The sequence below is a fragment of the Anabrus simplex genome, chromosome 2 (assembly GCF_040414725.1).
Source record: "Anabrus simplex isolate iqAnaSimp1 chromosome 2, ASM4041472v1, whole genome shotgun sequence".
Taxonomy (NCBI): Eukaryota; Metazoa; Arthropoda; class Insecta; order Orthoptera; family Tettigoniidae; genus Anabrus; species Anabrus simplex.
Genome location: NC_090266.1, coordinates 1,037,271,066 through 1,037,290,724, shown reverse-complemented (window position 1 = coordinate 1,037,290,724; position 19,659 = coordinate 1,037,271,066). Strand labels below are relative to the sequence as shown.

General features: G+C 38.1%; 1 protein-coding gene across 1 annotated transcript in view; it reads right to left on the bottom strand.

The window, feature by feature from the left end:
* Nucleotides 1-19,659, bottom strand: part of LOC136864661 (nucleoside hydrolase) — a 108,737-nt gene that overhangs the window by 46,454 nt on the left and 42,624 nt on the right. The window contains exons 2-3 of the mRNA XM_067141954.2: nucleotides 13,728-13,941; nucleotides 6,722-6,899 (exon numbers count right to left, since the gene is read on the bottom strand). Of these exons, the coding sequence (XP_066998055.2) occupies nucleotides 6,722-6,899; nucleotides 13,728-13,919 (370 nt within the window). The 5' untranslated portion in view covers nucleotides 13,920-13,941. The remainder of the gene's footprint in view (nucleotides 1-6,721; nucleotides 6,900-13,727; nucleotides 13,942-19,659) is intronic.

Here is a 19,659-nt window from a genome sequence, read left to right as displayed (position 1 = left end):
GATTTCATTTTCATTCAGTTGGCAGCACCAGGCAGCACTATCGATACCGGGACAGCTCCCTCCTTACTCCTCACTCCCGTACACAAATGCACCAAGATAAAGTGTGCGGATAATACTTGCTACCATGCTGCTGCCTGGTTACAAGGTCAGGGTATGACCTTTATCTAGTGTAACCCCTCTTCAGCTACAAGCTAAAAACTGGACTCATTTTCCCATGCACATCCCTAGTACTGAAAAAAAAAAAAAAAATTCCTCTAAGTGAGGTTTTGTGTGCTCAAAACAGAAGAAAATAAGTGAGACAACATGGCAGAGCAAGAAATGTGAAACTCCACTACATCTTCCCGACTGCTTTGAGATCTACAACACAAAAACATAATTTTAGTTGAGTACATACCATTTGTTCTCCTAATGCCAAATTCAGCTTCTCCACTGGGATTTAAATCTGAGTCAGAATGACATGCAGGGGTATTTAAATGAGAGTCCATTGGGTTAATAATTTCCTTAAAAAACCTAGGATTTTAGGCTATGTGTCAAAAGTTATAAATGGGCATTAATAACAAATGGGTAATGGGGTAATCTTCACTGAAAAAGTCCGTTTTGAAGTACTATTGGGAAGATATGCAAGGTACGTAAGACAAGTACTGAAAAGCTTTGGGTCCAGGAGCTGATTTACTACTATGAAGTGGTGTTCCTATACTTACTATAAGAATACTTATAAGGGCAGATTGCTGAATACCTGACAAGCATGAAGGAAGGATATCTCCTCTGAGCTACTTCAGGTATCATTTTGCATAATTTTTTCCTTATGCAAAATCCATCCCCACTAGCAAAGTGTAAATGATTGAAGTTGTTAGAATACTTCTCTATTTCAATCACCCCACAATATAAAATAGTATAGGACTGGCCATTACTGGCCAGCACATCAATTCTACAAATTTGATATCATGGTCAATTGTCATTTCCTTTCATGGCAAGGTTACATAGGGTTGTTCCTCCTGTGGAAGGTTTTTCTCTTTTTCTTTTCTTGTTGACATTTATGAAGCAAGAGAACAATACATTAATTCTAAGTACCAACAGTGTTAAGGTGGCAATAGATTGTGTGTGTTATGCCATAACTGATATCATAAGCAAAGAACTGTGTTCAAATGTGCCATGTAGTTGGCCTGGCATGGATTGTGCTTTGGAGAACCATGTGCATTGAATCACTTTGGAGGTAATTTTTACACGAACCTCAAAGGGAGTTTGCGAGGCTTGTGGTGCTGACTAGATGGAGCTCATGCTTGTTGCAATATACTTGTGCTGACCCATTCCATTTCCAATTGTTTGCATGGACATATTAAGCATTTGTTGTCTGCTGTTTGTGTAACGGGATAGTCATAAGTGGAATTCATCAATATCAAAAGAAGGACATTAAATATTAATTGAATTTTATGAACAAAAAGCACAGATTTGGGACCCAAAGCACCCATACACCATTATTGTAATAAAGTGCATGATGTGTGGGAGAGGATAACGGTGCAATTAGAAGAAGATGGTAAACAGTTTTCTGTTAGTACTTAAGGCAAAGAAAAATGCTTTGATGGCAACCTTTGGGAAACATTCACAGAAAATAAGGCAGTCCATAAAGAGTAGTGGTGGGAAGAGAAGTATATTCAAATGTAAACTACACTAGCTGCGAGCTTACATTGCCCTACTTTAAAAAATAAAAATAAAATCATTCACCAATTTCTCTGCTGCAGTTTCTTGTTATTTTTCAACTGCTGAAAATTTCCACATGATATAATTAAACAAGGCAGTGCCAGTAATTTCTACAACAATTCTGTCCCTATACACATTGTCGACTGTCGAGTACAAGAAATGACACAATTATATAACATGTCATTTCCATGACCCATGATGAATCATCACTTGCCAACTAGCTGTCAATTAGCCATGTCGTACTATGTAGTCACTTGCTTTAATTTCCTAGATCTAGAGGCCAAATTTGTGATACCACATGACTTGGACGAGCTATGTGTCATCTACTGCTGCCTGTAGAGGAGTTCAATTGCATGTGAATGTCTTGACTAGGCCTGTTGTAAAGTACATGAAACATTGACCCAGAAATTTTTTAACCACCAGTCTACTGTCATTTGAAAAGCCTTCATTTTAAATATTGTTTTAATATGTATAAGTTTCCAGAATATAAGTTATTTCAGGTTGCAGCCAACAGGTGAGAATTCATTTCATAACTGTTCTTTAGGATTTGTAACAGTTAATTAGCCTTTTTTCAAGAGGAGAAAGGATCGACTTTAGTACCATGTATTTCAAAGTACTGTTGTCTTAAGGTGGGATGTGTATATTCATGTATTATAATGAGCAGGTGGACCACTCTCTGCAGCTATGTACAGGCATTCTCTGCAGGGGATCCACTGTTAAGTGTCTTTTTAACTGACAGGAAACACGAGCAAATCTATCATGAATTTACGAGGCTCGCTAAGGTATCTGCCTTTATATCCCTGTGTTGAACACATGCTAACCATTTGACTATCTGCACTATCTGGACTTAGTTGGTATGGTACATCTTTTACCTGAAGGAATATCAGTCAATTTGAAGATACTCAAAACTCAATACTACTCTGTCTACCAATTACAAAGGCAGTTTGTTCTCTGTGACTCCAGTGAACTGTAAATATTGTAGGTTAACCAGAAGTTCTTAATCCATTCTTAAATGAACAAACGCTTGGTCTATATACTGAAAATATATCTAGTTTTAGGTTCTTCAAATCTCACTGTTGATGATTAAGACAAGTACTTGCAATCTGTGTATACAGCTTCTATGAGGCAACTGTCAAGGATAGTAAGTTTAGTTTACATATGCACACACACAAAAAAAAAATCTTCATACATGCCATGAAGACCCATGGAAGTGAAGAAGGTAAGGTACAGACTTCCACTGAAATGAAATGTCGTATGGCTTTTAGTGCCGGGATATCCCAGGACGGGTTCGGCTCGCCAGGTGCAGGTCTTTCTATTTGACTCCCGTAGGCGACCTGTGCGTCATGATGAGGATGAAATGATGATGAAGACAACACATACACCCAGCCCCCGTGCCATTGGAATTAACCGATTAAGGTTAAAATCCCCGACCCGGCTGGGAATCGAACTCGGGACCCTCTGAACCGAAGGCCAGTACGCTGACCGTTCAGCCAACGAGTACAGACTTCCGCTATCTGTAACCTTGGCACTAAAAGGGATGATGATGATGATAATAATAATAATAATAATAATAATAATAATAATAATAATAATAATAATAATAATAATAATAATAATAATAATAATAATAATAATAATAATAACAGCAACAACAACAACAACTACAATACTAATAATAACGTCTCACTAACTACTTTGATGGTTTTTAGAGATGCCAAGATGCCAGAATTCTTCCCTTTCTATCACTACAGTCACTACTGATCTACATTTATGTCAGTCACCCAGGTGGCAGATTCCCTATCTGTTATTTTCCTAGCCTTTCCTTAAACGATTACAAAGAAATTGGAAATTTATAGAACATCACCCTTGGTAAGTTGGAATTCATTGGAATTCAAGAGGACAAATTGTGGCAAATATTTGTTTATAGGAAAGGGAGTTAGGGATTGGAATAACTTACCAAGGGTGATGTTCTATAAACTTCCAATTTCTTTGCAATCGTTTAAGGAAAGGCTAGGAAAATAACAGATAGGGAATCTGCCACCTGGGAGACTGACATAAATGTAGATAAGTAGTGACTGTAGTGATAGAAAGGGAGCCTAGCCAAGGCGGTAAAGGCGTGCTCGGTTCGCCCGGAAGGACGCGGGCTCGTATCCTCGTCAGGAAGTCGTAAAATTTAAGAAACTAGATTTCCACTTCCGGAGGTGCATATGGCCCTGAGGTTCACTCAGCCTATACCAAAAATGACTACCAGGTTAATCTCTGGGGGCAAAGGTGGCCGGGCGTAGAGCTAACCACTCTACCCCATCATGTGCCGAGGTTAACAACGTTGGAAGCCTTTACCTTCCACTCCTCCAAGGGCCTTCATGGCCTGTACAGAGGTGACTGCTTTTGCTTTGCTTTGAATTCCAACTTTACCTTCATATTGTGACCTTTCCTACTTTTAAAGACACCACTAAAACTTATTCATCTACTAATGTCATTCCACACCATCTCTCCTCTAGGAATTATTGAAAATGCCTGGAAATCTATTGACACAAGGCTGGCATATTTGAGCACTTCAAATATTACTGGAGTGAGCTACTATCAGTAATGGGAAAAGTTAAAAATAAAGGTTATAGGGCTGAATTGCAGTTACCAGAGAAATATTTTACTTAGTAACAATTACTAATTACTTTTCTAATAAGTAATCAGTAAAATGACAATTACAATTATTTCACAGAACACGAGTCATTAGGAAATAACTGACTTTTCCTTCACATGGGCATGGAATGATACTAAAGTTTACAAGGAAAAGGACATTACTCCATATTATTTATTTAGTTTTTAGCACAGCTACTTAATGTGTCTATCATCATTAACTTTCAAATTGATTGCTCCCAAGCAAAGTTCACATCACATTATTATCAAAATGATTTTCAGGGCCAAGTAATTCAAAATATTTATTCAAATAGGGAAATGGAAATTCCTTAACCCTTTCACCATCACATGTTTCTTCTGGTTCTGTTCTCGACCACGTAGTACACGATTACCTAAAATTCAACCAGTAATTAAAAACAAGCTGCAAGTAAATGAATGAGTGCCCGTTGTGTCCTGGGCATTATACCCTTGGCACGATGCCTTGCGAGTACTAGGACTCCAAGGTTGCCAAATTTTCGATGCAATGTCTATCGATTACTAGAATGTAACAATTACCGACATGTAAAAGGTTACAATTTTATTTCAAAGAGTAAATCATGAGTAAAAGTTACACTTTTTGAAAAGTAACAATTACAAGTAAAAATTACTGAAAAAGTAATCGTTACAAGTATTATGACTACTTTTACTCGATTACTTCCCAAACCCACCAACTTGAGCTCAGAAGGTCAGAGCTGTACCATCTGAGCTATTCAGCCTGGTACTAAGTGAGGCAGAATAGTTAGACACTTTTGCCCCCAATAAATTAATCTGGTACTCAGTTTGTGAACCCTAGGGACATGTGCCTGGCCAGAAATTCTAAATTCTAAATTTTTTGACTTCCTATTGAGGAATCAAACTCACATTCCTCCAGGTGAACCAAATGCACCTTTACTGCCTCATGTAGGCTGTCTTTTTACGTATGCATGAATTAGGATTAAATGCTTCGTATTTAGCCATTTACAGGTATTATTTAAGCACCTGAACACACTGTTGGTAATACGGCTGATGTAATGGTCTGGTTGCAGATGAAAGAAAGGTGCCTATAGATAGAGCCCTGCACGGATGCAGATATTCACGAAGTTAGTGTCTTGGCGGATGGAAACTGTATTGCAGTGCGGAAAAATTTGCTGATAATTTCTAAATAACGAATTTTAATAATTTTCACTCAGGTATACTCTTATTTTTGCTTGTGGTTAGGTGACCCATGACAGTGGTATGGGAGAATTGTGATATATAGAACCTTGAGATCATAAAGCCGTAAATCTGACCTAAACCTAACTGGCTTCAGCCCGTAATTAGCAGAAGGAAGGAACAAAGTTCAATACATCGGTAGTTGTCGCAAGGGAAAATCCCTCATAAACCTGTGACTGTAGGGGGTCCTGGTGCTAGGTACCAGGCCTATTGTATTATGTTAACAGATCTATACATTTCAATACCTTGGATGTAATAAACTATAGTTAAATATTTACAATATCCGCGGATAACCATTTGCAGATGCGAGTGCAGATGAAGGAAGTGTGGATGCAGATAATATTTTGTTTACCCGTGCAGGGTTCTACCTATAGAGCACTTGGTACAAAGACCCTCAGTGAAGGGTAAGGTGTATCTCAATAAAATGTTGATCTTTTGGAAACTCATACAGTAGGTATGATGGACTATACTGGGTTTAGGGTGTGAGGAAACCTTACCTTCATGTAGAATATCAGTTAGTTTTGGATTTATAAAGGTTCTTAGACTGAATATTAAACAATTTTCCTTTATATTCATCCATCTTTTCTTTGTCATTCTTATCTTTTCCCACCATTCAGCTACTCACTTACCAAATCATGGCATGCATTTATATCGTTAACAATTCTTTCAGCCCACATACATTTCTGGTGAGAGAAAGTGTTTCAGTACACTTTATCTTCTGGGGCTAGAACAATCTTTTCACTTTTATTCCTTTCTCTCAATTTCATACTTGGCTTTGATAATATGAAAATGACTGTGGTAGGAGTGATGCTACTAATGCCATTCCTTAAGCAGTCAGTCTTTGTGATGAATGTTGCTCACATGGTCAGTTGGTGCATGCATTTCAGTGAGCCTGGCAGAGTGATATGTAATAGCTCCAGCTCCTTCTGGCTCACTGAGAAAAGGAATGGGAAACAACCTCACTCCTCGTTTCCCTAGTGGTTTCTTTAGTGATGCCTAGGCCATCTATGACAGTTGGTAATGGATACACTGAAAAGGTAGATGAATTTGATCTTTCTTTTTCCTTGATAAAGAGAGAGAATGTAAATTTAGTCTGATGCATGGTTTAAAATTTATAGAAAGGAGGACAAAAATAATCCCCAAAGCATTATCATACCTGGGTTTTGTGATACCTTTTTAACAAGGTAGTTAGCTGCATGTTCCTGCTGCAAGAGAATATCTGCTCTAGGGGGATCTGGGTAATAGAAGTCTCCAAATCCATCATTTCCATGTATATCTCCAGCACGTACGACTGTCTCCAATATGGCACTTTCTGCACCTTTATAAACTGGAACCTAAAAAAAAAAAGTATTATTAAACAGATAATACAAATTAAGATCCCTATTAAATTATTGAAGAAGTAGGTATCTATGTGATTTTTGGGGCCTTTACCAGAATTATTGAGTTTAGGACAGACCCATCTTATGTCATCATCAAATATTAATGTATCTATGGTGAGGCATTATCAATGCAAAATATCACAGTTACCAGAAATAACCACTCATGTTCCTAACGAACAAATTAACTAATGGAAAGGAATAAACACGTGATAAATGAAGTCATAAACTCATCTTTAAAATATTGCACTCCATGAAGGACCCATTGCAGGGGTACATAAATGGATACAGGCACATGGCATGGTAGAATAAAGAAAACATCAAAATATTGTACCTCTTCAAGCAATTATTGCAGGGTAATGAACACTTGTAGAATGCACTTAGTATGGCATTGAACCACCAGTTGATACCTGTGCTTTGTGAGGCCAGGCATTACCACTGCTAGAAAATAGGGTTGTTGAGCAGTACTAAGAGGAGAAACACACATAGTCAGAGAATTTTCTGTTATCACTGCACCATTAGGGTTCAATCAGTCACCACCAGTAAAAGCAAAGCCATCTCCATTCAGGCCATTGAAGGCCCTTGGAGGGGTGGGAGGTAAAGGCTTCCATTGTCCGTAACCTCGGCACTTGATGGGAATCACCACCAGTGGGGAACGAAAAATCAAAATCTTGCTGGGGCAATGTGCCACTCTAAAATGAAGCGTAGATGAGTGCACGTCTCTAGACTCAAATTCAGGGGTTGTCTGCATCCAGACAAAACCATGACTAGTCACTGAACAGCACTCATTGTCAATCTGCAAGCTGACATGCTGCCTCTTCCTGGCAGAAGTTCAGACGTGCTCGGTGATGCTCAAGTTGTGATAGTAGATATCATAAAGGAAGCCATGATGACAGATCTTGCTCTGCTAGCCATGTTGATATGGTACTGGTAGACATAGGTGAATCCCCAGCTGCTGTGACATGTCTCTTGTTGGTGCACAGCAACACTGTGGAGTGCTTACAGCCTGTCGTATGATGAAATGATCCTCTCCAATGGTGGTCCGCTGGCATCGACCCGAGTCTTCTCAATGCATGTGTGTACCTTCACGTTCCCTCTGTGTCCAACACCAAAGCACAGAGTAGTCAGAACGATTCACATAATGAGTAATGCACCAAAATATCGAATCTGCTGCTTCTCTTAATCTGACAATGTGACCAGTCTAAAACTCATCTGGCTGGTCAAAGGCTTGTCCAATGTACTGTTGGGGCTTGCTGTATGTTCACTCAACTTAGCTCTGTTGCTCACACTGTTGCTAAGGCCTTATTCAATATCTTGGATCTATGAACAAGTGAGGAACATGTACTCCCCCGCTACTGATACTACCGCACAAGCAGTCGGCATTAAAGGCAAATGGGGGACACATGTCAGCCTATACCAATAGAGCAGGCAAGTTTCATTGTATTAGCACGATTCGGTCATGATGCACAGTTTTTCATGAATGAGGAACACATATTAGGATAATCACAATGATAGGTCATTATAAGTATAGGAAAAGAATAATAGTTACAAACCAAGTTGTATATAAAAAGATGGGAGCATGAATAGGAATACGTAACAGACCAACACAATGAGAGGTCAGCATTGGAGGATTTTTAAAATGTTGCACTGACACAGACAGGTTTTATGGCGACAATGGGAGAGGAAATGGCTAAGAGTGGGAAGGTATCAACAGTGACCTTAATTAAGATGCAGCCAGAGCATTTGCCTGGTATGTGGGAAACCACAGAAAACCATCTTCAGAGCTGCCAATAGGGGGTGCGGGGTTCGAACCCACTTTCTCCCAATGCAAGTTGACAGCTGCATGACCCAAACTGCACAGCCACTCACTCGGTAGCAGCAGAAGAGGGAGCAACAGGAAAGGAGACAAGGACAAATATGAAAACATAAAAGGACAAGAACAATCTCCACATTTTATGTTCATCAATCCCAATTTTTCTACACTCATATTTTCTCAGCATCAACAAGCTCATTTCTGCTTCTCAGCTGCATCAAGATCTTTTTTTGGGGGACATCTTGATAGATCTTCAGACTTGATGCAGAAAATGTGGTATAAAAAGGAAGCCAGATGTACACAGGAAAGGATACTGATGAATACAGTGGAAAAAGATTAGGAACACAGGACAGTGTGAGAAGAGACGGAAAGAAGAGACAAGACTAACATGAAAGCATAAAAGTGAGAAAGCTGCAAGAACAATTTGTGAAGTGTATGGGAATGAAATGCCTTTGCTGGCAAGATGTAGTGTTTACAGTGCGCTATGTCTTCTGGTATGGGCTAGAATAAAATTGTTAGTTTCACTGACCTGTCTGTCTTATTCTTGACTTCAACAATATGAAAGTGGCTGAGGTATGAGCGACACTAGTAATGCCATTCCTTATGCAGCCAGTCCCTGCTATGAATGGTGTGAAAATGTTGCTCATAGGGTCAGTTGGTGCACGCATTTCAGTGGGCTTGGCAGACTGATGTGCAATAGCAACTTCTGGCTCAGTGAGGAAAGCAACGGGAAACTACCTCACTCCGCATTTCCCTAGTACGCCTCTTCAGTGAAACCTAAGCCATCTATGACAGCTAAGGGTGAACCTGTTGAGGATCCAACCAGCCTTCGGGCTGAATACACAATACCCAACATACATACATGGGAATGAAGCAACTGCTGAAAGAACAGCACAAAAATGGTTTTCCCGCTTTCAAGCACGACGGTTTGACTTGTCTGATGATCCACATTCTGGAAGACCTTCAGATTTTGACAAAAATTCCTTGAATGAGTTGCTTCATGAGAATCCTTGTCAAACAATGCAGGAAATGGCACAAGTTTTTGAATGTGATCAGTCAACTATTGTACGCCATTTGCATTCGATGCGTAAGGTACAGAAATTGGGTATATGGGTACCACATGTGCTAAGTGACAGTAACAAAAATCAATGAGTAAACATCTGTTCATCATTGCTTGCCCAGTACTGGTTGGCTTGTGATAGGCACGAAGCATTCCTCTCAAACATTGTCACCGGTGACGAGAAATGCTGTCTGTATGTCAACATGAAGAAGAGGAAACAGTGGCTCAGCTCATCAACAAAAGCAACTCCCCGTGCCAAGGATAGTGCCCATCCACAGAAAATCATGTGTGTTTGGTGGAACAAAGATGGCATTCTTCACCATGAACTTCTTTCAAAAAACGTAACGATTACCTCTGCTGTGTATAGTGACCAGCTAAGATGGCTTGCCATTGCTATTGACAACAAAAGACAAAGACAACAACTAGTCTTATTGCTCCATGATAATGCTCGTCCGCATACAGTGTAATTGACCAAAAGTGTGATTGCTGAACTTGGCTGGGAACCTCTTCCTCATCCTCTGTATAACCCCGACCTTGCCCCCTCAGACTTCCATCTTTTCCACTCTCTTTCTAATCATATTCAGGGGCAAGTGTTTCCTGATGAAGCTTCTCTTGACCAATGGCTAACAGATTTCTTCCAGTCAAAACCAAAGCAGTTCTACAGGCGAGGCATTCAACTGCTACCAGAATGTTGGCAGAAGGTCATAGAGAGTGGAGGTGAATACATCACTGAGTGATTGTGAGTTACAGTGCGTGACAGTAAAATAAAATAAAATATAAATTATCAGAACTGCACATACTTATGCATCGACCCAATAACAACATCAGGTATTAAAAATTACAGACAGAAAGTTTGAAATTTGTGTGTATTGCAATCATGGAAATGGGTAAGTATGGAACTTACTGTTTTGAAAACTAATGTGCTGTGGAATTATTCTGTTTTGGAACTACTGTAAATGATTGCAGAATTATGTCAGTAGGTGCATGAGGTATCAAACAATATTCCTGTTGCAGAATGATGTTTTTCAGCTCTATGATTGTCTGCATGCAAAGATGCAGATATGCCTCCAGACCAAAAAAATAAATAAAAATGGGACACAATATTGATGTGAAATTTGAGTACTGTATACTCCTGCTATACTTAAGAACTTGTGAACGTGTTAACTTTGTATGAAATCACACACTGTAATCCTCTTATATTATCTGTGTGTTCAATCACGAATAAATTGAAACATGGTGACAGGGTGTTGCAACTATTATTCCAGTACTGGTAATGTATTTTAGTCCATTAAAGACTTCCTATTCTCCTTCTGGCCTTTTTCCAATCTATTGGGGTTGGCACTACATGTGGATTTGGCTCAGTTTTACAACTGGGTGCCCTTCGTTTTTGCTAGTGGTTTAACGTCATACTAACACATCAAAGGTTTTTGACGATGCAAGGATAGGAAAGAGCTAGGATTTGGGAAGGTAGCGGCCATGGATTTAATTAAGGTATAGCTCCAGCGGTGCCCTTTCTAATGCCAAACCTCTGTGGGGGATTATTCACTATTGTGTGTGTTTCTGTGGTGGTTGGTAATGTGGTGTGTTGTATGTAGATGAAGAAGAATGTTTTAAAATGAACAAAAACATCCAGTACCACACCAGAGGAATCAATAGCAGCGATTGGGAATTAGAAGTGGGGAGGGCACAAAAATTTATAGACAACAAAATATCTCTGGGTTGAAGGGATATCAGGGCGGGAAGACATTAAAATTGAAAGAAATTCCTATAAAATTGTAAGGTTTTGGTGTTCTCTGAACAAATTTCGATAGAGGGTAGACAGTCTACCAACTTAAATGCGGTAATAATAGTACTATACAATAAAACTTTTACCAAAGGCACAATAATTACACATGTATTACAATTAAATAGAAGTATGGTGTGATTATACAATTCAAAAGTAATTTAGTATTTGACTACACACGAAGAAACAGACACACTGACTGAGTGAGTCTGCCAGACTGATGAAGGCAAGCGGATGACCTTGGCAAAAATATACCCCTGCTACAACTTGCTCCACTACTTGCTGTGGTGCTGTACAATTCGGCTAGCCGTGACAAACGGCATTTTGTGCGTGTTTCAACTCAGTATTTTTCTTAATACAATTAAATAAATTAAAGGAAGGAATAAGCTGAAAAGACAACAGGGTTTGTACTTTCATAATTACCAGTTTCAGGCAGCTGAAATGGAATAAAAATTGAATCTTTTCTCCACAAATTGAATCACCGCTAGTGAAAGGAATTCCACGGCTAGGCTGGGAATCAAACCCAGGGTCCTTTCAACTGAAAGCCAGTACACTGGCTGTTCAACCAAGAAGCCAGACTTTAATCTGCCACAGTAATACCAACATTTACACAAATGTTTCTTTGCATAGACATATAAGCAGGAAATGAATTAAAAAGTTGTTTTGTTAGTTCTTCTCTGTATATTTTAAATATTTTAATTTCTACAAATGGTCCTTTGAGATGCTGGAGTGTCAGAGTTATATGCAGTTATTTGTTAGTAAGAGCACAGACATAAGGTTGCATCATATTTAAAAAAACTACAAAGCATCATTAACCTCTGCTGAGGTCGAACCTGTAATCTTTTACTCAATGTTTTAATTATCTGTGTCAACCGTGCTGACTAAGCTGTATGTAATAAAAGTGTACCATCATAAATGGTTTAGAAAGTCAAAGAGTGAATACTTTGAACTTTATAGGGGAAAGAACATATATTACATCCATCATTATATTCTAACAGTACTGTCAAGATAAATGTCAGTGCTGTATATTGTAATCTAACCAGTTATGTTGATAAGAATTCAAGTCACATTTCCATCTTCCAAATGCAAAACTGGCAAACTGGCACAAGCAACGAAGAAATATATACAGTTATCATTGATGCTTTCACAGCCCGTACATGTAGACAGGCTTTTGAGCTTATGCCGTGTCAAGAAAATAAGGTGAAACTCCTTACGTTTTACAGAGAACTTTGCTCTGCATCTTCAGAAGAAAATCTTGACTGTTCACAAGGACAGGGTCACTGGCTACCATTAAGTAATACACAGTTGCCAGCCATTATGGATTTACGTAGGTAGTTCTCTTTCCTGTCCTTTCACTGTTGTTACTTCATTTCACTGTTTTCCAAATTTGAACATTCCTCATCACCAGATGGTGCATTCCAGGCAATGTGAGTGTCATACTTTTATAACATGTGTACACTGGTTATGGCACCCCCACACCATCTCACATCATCATCTGCTGGTTTTCACCACACACTTTCTTGCCATTCATTAGCTCTGTTCTGTCCTATCCTGGATGTCTTTCATTGCATTTTATTTTATTATTTTCTATTTGTTTCTTCTACCACATTCGTCCCTGATTCATCTGTTGACCTATCTGTTACTTCTCATGCACACACGGTGTGATGGAACATCTTAATTGTAGCTTATTGGTATCATCAGCTCCCGCTCGGAATGTCAGCGCTGTGCCAGCATACAACAAGCCATCTGGTGATGAATGAGTGTACCACTTACAGTGACCAATGGTTAGCATTCTTAAATTCAACCCTCATTACTGTAGAAATCTTCCTCGTGAACAGTTGATATTTTCATCTGAAGATGCAGCGCAAAGTTCTCTGTAAAATGCCTTGTTTTCTTGACATAGTATAAACCAAAAAGCCTATATCATGTCTACAAATATATACAGTGTTCTGATATTTGCTCCATTTTCAAACAGCAAAAGTGAACAGTCTGTCTTTGAGATGTATCGTTTCAACTGATGAAATGAAAATTATGGTATATGGATTTTGCACATTCAGATTTAAAATAATTAGGGTTGATTGGTAGATGTAATTTATATTTTCAAGAAGTTTTTCAGAATCAGAAACTTACATCCAGTCTATTGATCGTCTTCAGAACTTTAAGTGTGTTAATACACACATTATCTAAGTGTGTATTTCCATGGACACATGTTACACCCTCAATTTTAGCCTTCCCATTCAATTCTGCTGCAGCACATATGACAAGGGCCATTGCATCATCTGAGCCAACATCAGTGTCGATTAGGAGACGGGGCATTGACATCTTGATGACTGCAATTGAGGTTCTGAAAAAATATTTCAAAGAATTACTTCTCAAATTCTTTTAATGGTACTATAAATAAAGGACGAGTTTCAATTTACAGAGATAAGAACATACCATTGATTACCTTTGCAATCAAATACAAACTATATGAGTATTTATACAAAAAGTCAAAATAATACCATATAAAAAAATGGAAAGGAACAAACAAGTGACAAATCAAGTAATACATAGAAAGATAAGAAAAAAAAAAAGGAACATACTCGTATAGTAAAAGGAGCAATAGAAAGAGGAGACTAGGATATCTCCACATCTCCATATTAAAAAAAAAAAAAACAAATAAAAATGGCACTACAGTTCTCTGACAGGTCTTGGCCTACCAAGCGACCACTGCTCAATCCAAAGGCCTGCAGATTATGAAGTGATGCATGGTCAGTGTGACAAATCCTCTTGGCCATTATTCTTGGTTTTCTAGACTGGCATCTTCATATTCTCTTCTCTTAAACCAGTTGTGCTCTCTCATCATTAATCCAGTTCTTCTACATCCATTCCTTCACAGCCTTTGATGAGCTTGCTTCTGCTTCCCAGCTTCATCAGGAAGGTGGACATTAACACTCATTGAGGGACCATTTTAACAGATCTTCAGTCTTGATATGGGAAATGTAGGATAAGGAGAAAGTTGGATAAGCACAGGAAAAAATCAATAAAGTTGATAAATAATAGGAACATAGGATAAACACAAAAGGATAAAAGACACTCAATAATAACTGAAAGGAATAAAGTGTAAGACTGAGACAGTTCAAGGAAAATAATAATAATAATAATAATAATAATAATAATAATAATAATAATAATAATAATAATAATAATAATAATAATGATAATAATAATAATAATAATAATAATAATAATAATAATAATAATAATAATAATAATGGCGTATGGCCTCCGGAGAGGCTTGGTGCAGGTCTTTTTTCTCGTAGACGGCCTATTAGGCGACCTGCATGTCTGTGAAGATGAGGGCCCTGCCTAGGATGATTTCTAATGCTGAATAGCCACACACACCCAGCCTCTGAGCCATTGGAATTAACCAATTAAGGTTAAAATCACTGACACAGCCGGGAATCGAACCTGGGACCCTCTGGACCAAAGGCCAGCATGCTAACTATTTATCCGTGGAGCCGGACAGTTCAATGAAACTAACAAACTTGCTAACAAACTTACCAGTACACAGAGTGCACTGTAAAAACCGTATCTAACCAGGAGTGGATCATGGTAGAAGAGTACTCTATCAACCACAAAAAACAATCTACTTGTGCTCTTACTGAACACTACCTTAACAATCACAACATAGTGAGGTAGAGTGGTAGTAATATCTGGTAGGACCAGGCTCTGATGGCCCTTACACAAAATTTGCCCCTTCCTTAAATGCTCTTTCTATGTACAGTACTCTAATTTATCATGCACGGTACAGTATTATCCGCACACTTTATCTTGGTGCATTTACACCCTAGTGCTGAATCGGTCAACCTCGGCAATCTTCGAGATTCGTACTGGCAACCTTTGAAACACAAACTATGAATTTCTTAAGCATCATTGTGTGACATCTGGCGTACACTTTACATACTAGTACTGTTGTTGTTTACACAGCAAAGCCAAACTATAGAATTCATGCTAGGAGCAAGATTCGCATCGAGAAATGTTATATAATGTTATATAATGTTTATGTGACACAGTTATTGGCTTAAGATAATAACGGTTTAGAAACTTCATATCGATCGATCATATTCTCGATTCAATTCAGATTTCATTTTCATTCAGTTGGCAGCACTACCGGAACTGGGACAGCTCCCTCCTTACTCCTCACCCCCGTACACAAATGCACCAAGATAACGTGTGCCGATAATACATGATATTCACTTCACCACACTATCTTCCCTATACTCATTTAGCAGTGGTACGAACCACTGCCACTTTGCAGTTACTACAGCACTTGAGTCATATATTTCTCTCATTTTTTCTGGAGGGGTTGTTAATTTTTTAAAAATAATTTTCTTAAAACTGGAATTTTTAGAATATTACATGCGGATTAAAGTAAATATTTATATTAGTTTCTCAATTTATAAATTTGTTTCAATTGATACTTCATTAAAAGGACACTCTTGTACAATAGTATAGTTAAATAGTGTGATTTCATGTAACTTATAGCATAGGTAAATATGCACTGTCTGTACTTGCAACTTTGAAAGATTTGTTTACAAACTTTGAATTTGCTGGCACTATCTATAGAATAATCACCAGCTGCCACTGGGTCTCGTCTACATCATGATACCAATGTCAATGAGGAAGTAAGAGTGAGGGTGAATGCTGGATGGATGCGCTGGAGATAATCACTGGTGTGCGCTATGACAGGCAGCTGCCAATATGTGTAGTATCCATGGAACTGAGTACTGGATAGTAACCATAAAAGTAAAGAGCGTCAATTACACATTATGGGAGATACATATGCTGCAGTGGTCAATGGGCATCTCATGCCTCGACTACACTCCGAAAGCTCTCATCAGATGGAAAATTGGCATCATCCCAATTAATAAGAAAATATGCGTGCTGCACCAAATACCATAGCTAATGGTGCTTAGCATCTAGAAGTTAATGGACATCTTCTGACATTCAGACCCATACAGCAATGACAGAACACCTTTAATGCTACATTTGAAATCAGACAATGCATTTGATCAAGTAAAATGGTGTTCCAAGGTCCCAAAAACAGACTCTGCACCAGCTGAACAGATACTCAGATGCAGAAGAAACGTTTGTAATACTTATGGCAGTGCTCTTCTTGCTCTCTCCATGCTTCTGTCTGGCAGTGTTACTTATCAATTCCTGCTTACATACATTCCCAGTATCATGGCTGAAGTGGTTGTGGTTGTTGTAGTATGGCATAATTTTGTATCATTCTTCGTTACACAAAAATGTAAATGCAGTATAAACAATAATATCAAGAGGGAATTTCCTTGTATGAAAGATGTGGGTGAAAAGGTGGAATGTACTTTATGCAATTCTGAATTTTTCATTTCACATGGTGGTCGATCAAAAAAAAGACATAAAAAAGTGCTGCTTCCAGTAGCTGTATAAGCAATTTCTTAATTGTGAGAAACAAAAGTGAAATTAAATCGGCAGTTATCAATTTCAGCACAGGAAGCAACCATAGCTTCTTATATGGCCATGTACAGCCACAGTTTTTTGAGTCTATGGACTGCACAACAGCTATGAGAAAACTTTTCAATGATAAATTCAGATATTCTCATGACAATAATCACCAATGTTATTGCACGATATGCAACAAATCAGATTGATGAAGGATTATGAGAAGCTCACTTCATCTCAGTGTTAACCGACTCAACCAATCACTTGAACAAGTAGTTATTCACTGTATAGCTAATTTAATACTTTTTTAAATAACATCATACTATTCAGAATCTTTATTGCTCCTGCAGTCAGAATTAATACTGATTTTCTTTTTACAATATTTTGACAAAAGAAATAAATGGAATGAGAGCCACTCTCTTTCTCAGAAGTTAGAACTATTCTGCTGCATAAATAATATCTCTTTTTAAAACATCTTTTCCATCGATTGTAGTAAAGTTAAGTTTTCTGGAGTTGATGATGAACAAATTCATGTAACTTGAGGATATTATTGGAACATTTAAGAATTTCTTGCAATACAGTAAAAGAAAATTGCTTTTAACTTTTTGCTGTGTTGAAAAACATAATCATTCCCACAGTAGTTTGGGTTCCAATTAATCTTCTTCCTCAGTCAGTAGAAAACACTAAGCTCTCTGTTAAATCTTGTGATTTTACTATTCTCTTACTTGATCTGCTAATGCTATTGCTTGTATTTGTTTCCTAGAGAACTAAACACAAAGTCAGCAATTTGTTTTATTCTGATTTCCCTCTAAGAACAACTGGAATTTTTAATTAGATGGTTGTGAATTCATTATTGGAGGAGTACAGAAAGGTTGTTTTTTTTTTTTTTTTTTTTGCCGAGCTCAGCTGGTACAGCGCTGGCCTTCTGAACCCAACTTGGCAGGTTTGATCCTGGCTCAGTCCGGTGGTATTTGAAGGTTCTCAAAATACGTCAGCCTCAATTTGGAGGATTTACTGGCATGTAAAAGAACTCCTACAGGACAAAATACTGACACCTCGGTGTCTCCAAAAACCATAAAAGTAGTTAGTGAGGCATAAAATGAATATCATTATTAACAGGATTTTTATAGTTGATTTCTTGACTGATAAATGACAAAAATTCTGAAATGAATAGCCTACATAGGTAGAGACTTAGGTAATTGACCCTCAGTCATTGGATTCCAGTGGGAGTACATAACTTGTACTCATGGTGGTTAAAGATGCAATAATAATAATAATAATAATAATAATAATAATAATAATAATAATAATAATAATAATAATAATAATTGTTGTAACCAAGGTTGAAATTTACAAACACAACTTTTATTGCTTCACTTTATGATATTTACACAAATAACTGAAATTTATTTTGAAGCAAAAAGGAATATCGAATCTTGAGAAAAGTCTGTCTTTATACAATATGTACAGGTTTGCAGTCTTTATATACACTCCTATCTTGAAAAGATAGTCTTTGTGAATTGACACGTTGATAGTCGAAAACTATCTGGCACACTAACATGAATGTCTTTGAGAGTCCTTGTTTGTTGAAGTGCCTGAATTCCTAAAAGGCAAGTTCGATTGATTGAAGAAATTCCACCTAGCGAAACTAAGGGAGCTTGCATAACTTAGGGAATGACAATGGCTTGTAAAAGAATTACGGAACATAGGCAGCGGAAACAGGTAAGGGAGCGGTGACCAGAGGTGAAACCTCGTACTGCCAGAAATTCAGTCCACCTGGTCGAAGCACATTTTCAAGAGGAGTAGCCTCCGTGCTCGACGTAGGGTGTATTCTGGAGCTGGACACCGGGGCGAGTGGGCAAGTGAGCAGGCCGGGAGCTCCTATTTATAGTACACTCGATGGTCAGGCACGCGCACTGAGGGCTGCGCGTCGAAGCTAGCAGAATGATACACAGGCGCGCGTGCAGCTGGCTGGTGGAGCGAGAAAGGGAGCGCCGGACATACAACAATAATAATAATAATAATAATAATAATAATAATTTGGAAGGTGTTCAAGCCGCAGGAAGAACTAAGAAGACCGGAAGAGCCTGGACATATGAACAACGGAAGCAGGCCAGCGAACGCATGAAGGAGTATTGGACACAGAAAAAACTCTGCATGAAGAGAAAGAAATGAAGCTGTAGCGTGATCCTTAGTGGTACATTAGCTTGTAAAAAAAAAAAAAAAGTTCTCAGTTTGTTTGATACCTCGATACTCAAGAGGTATTAATATTGAACGATACTACTACAGATGAGCTTCATACTTTTTTGGTACAATGTAATAGAATACCAGTACTAAAATTTAAAATTAAAATTGTCAACTTGTCATAAGTAGCAGATTTTAAAGTGGTCACAAGGAGCACATATGTCAACTCGTAAGTTTTAAAACAGCAGGTATATCAAGAGATTGGGATTGCTTATAGTTCTACTGATCCTTAACAAAAGGGGCCTTCCCCTGAATTTTTGGATGTGTTCTGGGGCCAGTATATCTGAAGTTCAAATTTCTTTAAAAGCCAGGTACCGCACCAGGGCTATAAAACACGCCAAATTGTAACTTG